The sequence below is a fragment of the Cricetulus griseus genome, chromosome 6, assembly GCF_003668045.3.
Source record: "Cricetulus griseus strain 17A/GY chromosome 6, alternate assembly CriGri-PICRH-1.0, whole genome shotgun sequence".
Classification (NCBI taxonomy): domain Eukaryota; kingdom Metazoa; phylum Chordata; class Mammalia; order Rodentia; family Cricetidae; genus Cricetulus; species Cricetulus griseus.
The window spans coordinates 1,719,567-1,722,066 of NC_048599.1; the positions used below are offsets into that span (position 1 = coordinate 1,719,567).

A 2,500-nucleotide genomic window follows, 5' to 3' on the forward strand; every position below is an offset into this window, starting at 1 on the left:
CACACCCTGTAATCCCATACTGTCACCCTTTGTGGGATTCTTGCGGGGACCAGCAGGGAGAGTAGCAGCAGGAGGAGTGGAGGGTGTCACACCTGCTCTCACCTCCTTTGCTCTTTGGCTGCATCAATCTTAGAGCCTTTCCAATAGCCAGCCCTCTGCTGGAGCAAACTCCCTTTACCCAGAATGCCTCTGGTGCTGTCTTCTCAAGGAGGCTGGCCTTGATTTTTCTCACCTAAAGCAGGTGTCTCCTCAAACACTGGTTTCCCTGTAATGTGAGCCGTACCTCTTGAATTAATTTAATAAAACAGAAAGATGGAGATGGGAAGGTTGAAGATAGAGAGCGGTTTTGTGGGACTCAGGGTCCCCTGGCAGGATGGTGGCTCTAGAGGAGAAAAGGGGGTGCTGGGTCCTTCTTGGTCATCCGGCCATCTTCTCCCTGCAGGGCCAGTACTGTGACATCTGTACAGCTGCCAACAGCAACAAGGCACACCCTGTGAGCAACGCTATCGATGGCACAGAGCGTTGGTGGCAGAGCCCACCCTTGTCCCGTGGCCTGGAGTACAATGAGGTCAACGTCACACTGGACCTGGGCCAGGTAAGGTTCATTTTTGTCTGCAGATCCAGCCACAAGGCTAGCCTTGGGCACAAGACAATGGGATTGGTGAGACTACCATCTGGGCGACGGCCTGGGGCAGGGCTGCTGGGAGCAGGGCCAGTACAGGCCCGGTGGCGGGCACGGCATCTTTGTTCTTACGGTGTCCCACCGTAAGATGGGATGCACACGTAAGGGGGCGATGAATGGGGCACCCCTAAAGGCCGCACCAGAGTTGGTAGGGAGATGTGCTGATGACCTGCTTTAGGGCCCCCGTGCCCTCAGAGTCGCCCTGGTGTTTACTCTGAGGAATTCCTGATGGAGATGGGAGGGGCACAGGAATGTGGAGGAGGCCTGGCAGAAGTGGACATTCCTGAGATACCTGTGTTCTGGTGACCACCTTCAGGTCATAGTGTCAGTGACTGAACCCTCATAGGCCTCCAGGCTCCTGTGTGGATACATCAGGATACATCAGGTTGTTTCTCATTGGTGAGCAAGCCACCCCAAGGTGAACAGGGCCTGGGGACTCTGGTGTCACTCCAGGACTGGGTCACATACACACAGCTGTGTCCTAGTCCAGGTGGGATCCTGGCTTATGAGAGTGGTGGCCATATGAGGCCCCCTGGGACCAAGATAGATAAGGCTGTGTGGATGAGCTGGGATTGGTGGGGCTGGACTGGGGCAGGCTACATGGTTGATCGTACTGACTCCTTTTAGTCCAGAGGCTTGTGTCTCCGTTGCTGCCACAGCACAGCTGGCCTCTGCTTCTTCCTGCAGCCTGAGGCGTGGGGGATGACGGGGCAGAGTAAGGTGTGTCTCCACAACCAGGCGGAGGGACAAGTAGCTGGACTGCAGACTACGTCTAGCAAGTGGTCTAGAACCTCACGGAACCCAGATTGCAGCCAATGTGGGGAAGGAGGGGCTGTCTGGTTCCATCTTGACCTGGTCCATCATCAGAATTCCTGTATCCTGGTGCTTAGGGGCGGGTGGGGTCTCAGGAGCTCCTTGAACCCAAAGCCACCCTCCTCCTTGGCACAGCAGAGGGACCCACATTGGAGGGAGTGTATGTGAATTGTCACTTGCTGGGGTGCTCGTGGGCTGCCTGGCTGGGCCTAAGGAGGCAGGGGTAAAGTAGTGCTGGGGAGAGGGGCTCTATCTCCATGGCAATGCCAGGCTGCCTACAGAGCAGGTGGGCACTATGCCCAAGTACTGTGTGGGAGGAGATGAGGGCAGTGGACCGCCTTCCTGACGAAGTGTGGACTCTGCTACCTCCAGGGCCCCAGAGCCACCTTTTAACTTCATTTTCATATCTGTCCATTGGGCCTTGTGTTGTTCCAAGCTGGGAGAGAGCTTCATGCATGGGCACCTTGTCTGTCTCTCTGCCTCAGTGTTACCAGATGCAAAATGACACAGAGGAAAGGAAACTCTTCCCAGATACATTTGAGAAGAAGCCACTACCGCCTTCCCTATCTCCTTTCTCTTAGTCCTTACAGCCCCTGTCACTGCTGGCCCAATGGTGCTGCCAGCCATGGTAGGAGCAGGAAGCTCTGGGGTTGGGGCAGGCAGGCTGACTCCAGTTCTTCATGGGGGAAGTTCTTCCTGGGTCTGTGCTGCAGGCCTGGGAGGCTCTCCAAGGCGCTAGCCCTGGGCCGGGGCTCCTTCAGGAAGCATCAGGAAGCGCCTGGCCAGCCGCCTTTGTTCTGGTGAAAGCGGATGCCCTGTGAAGGGGTGGGGATGGCTGGCAGGGAGCCCTCCAGGCCTGGGGAAGGCAGGCTGGGCTGCTAGGCTGCCCTAGATCTTATGCCCTGCTGTGTGGGTCCAAGGCTGGCACTGGGCTTGGAAGACTGGTTCCTATGACACCTGTGTGGCAGTGGCCAGGGCACCTGGACTGGACACCTAGGAGAGGTG

At 56.9% G+C, this 2,500-nt stretch overlaps 1 protein-coding gene across 1 annotated transcript in view; it reads left to right on the forward strand.

The window, feature by feature from the left end:
• Lama5 (laminin subunit alpha 5) overlaps positions 1–2,500 on the forward strand; it is a 47,562-nt gene that overhangs the window by 5,342 nt on the left and 39,720 nt on the right. The window contains exon 2 of the mRNA XM_027419886.2: positions 443–595. Coding sequence (XP_027275687.1) covers positions 443–595 — 153 coding nt within the window. The remainder of the gene's footprint in view (positions 1–442; positions 596–2,500) is intronic.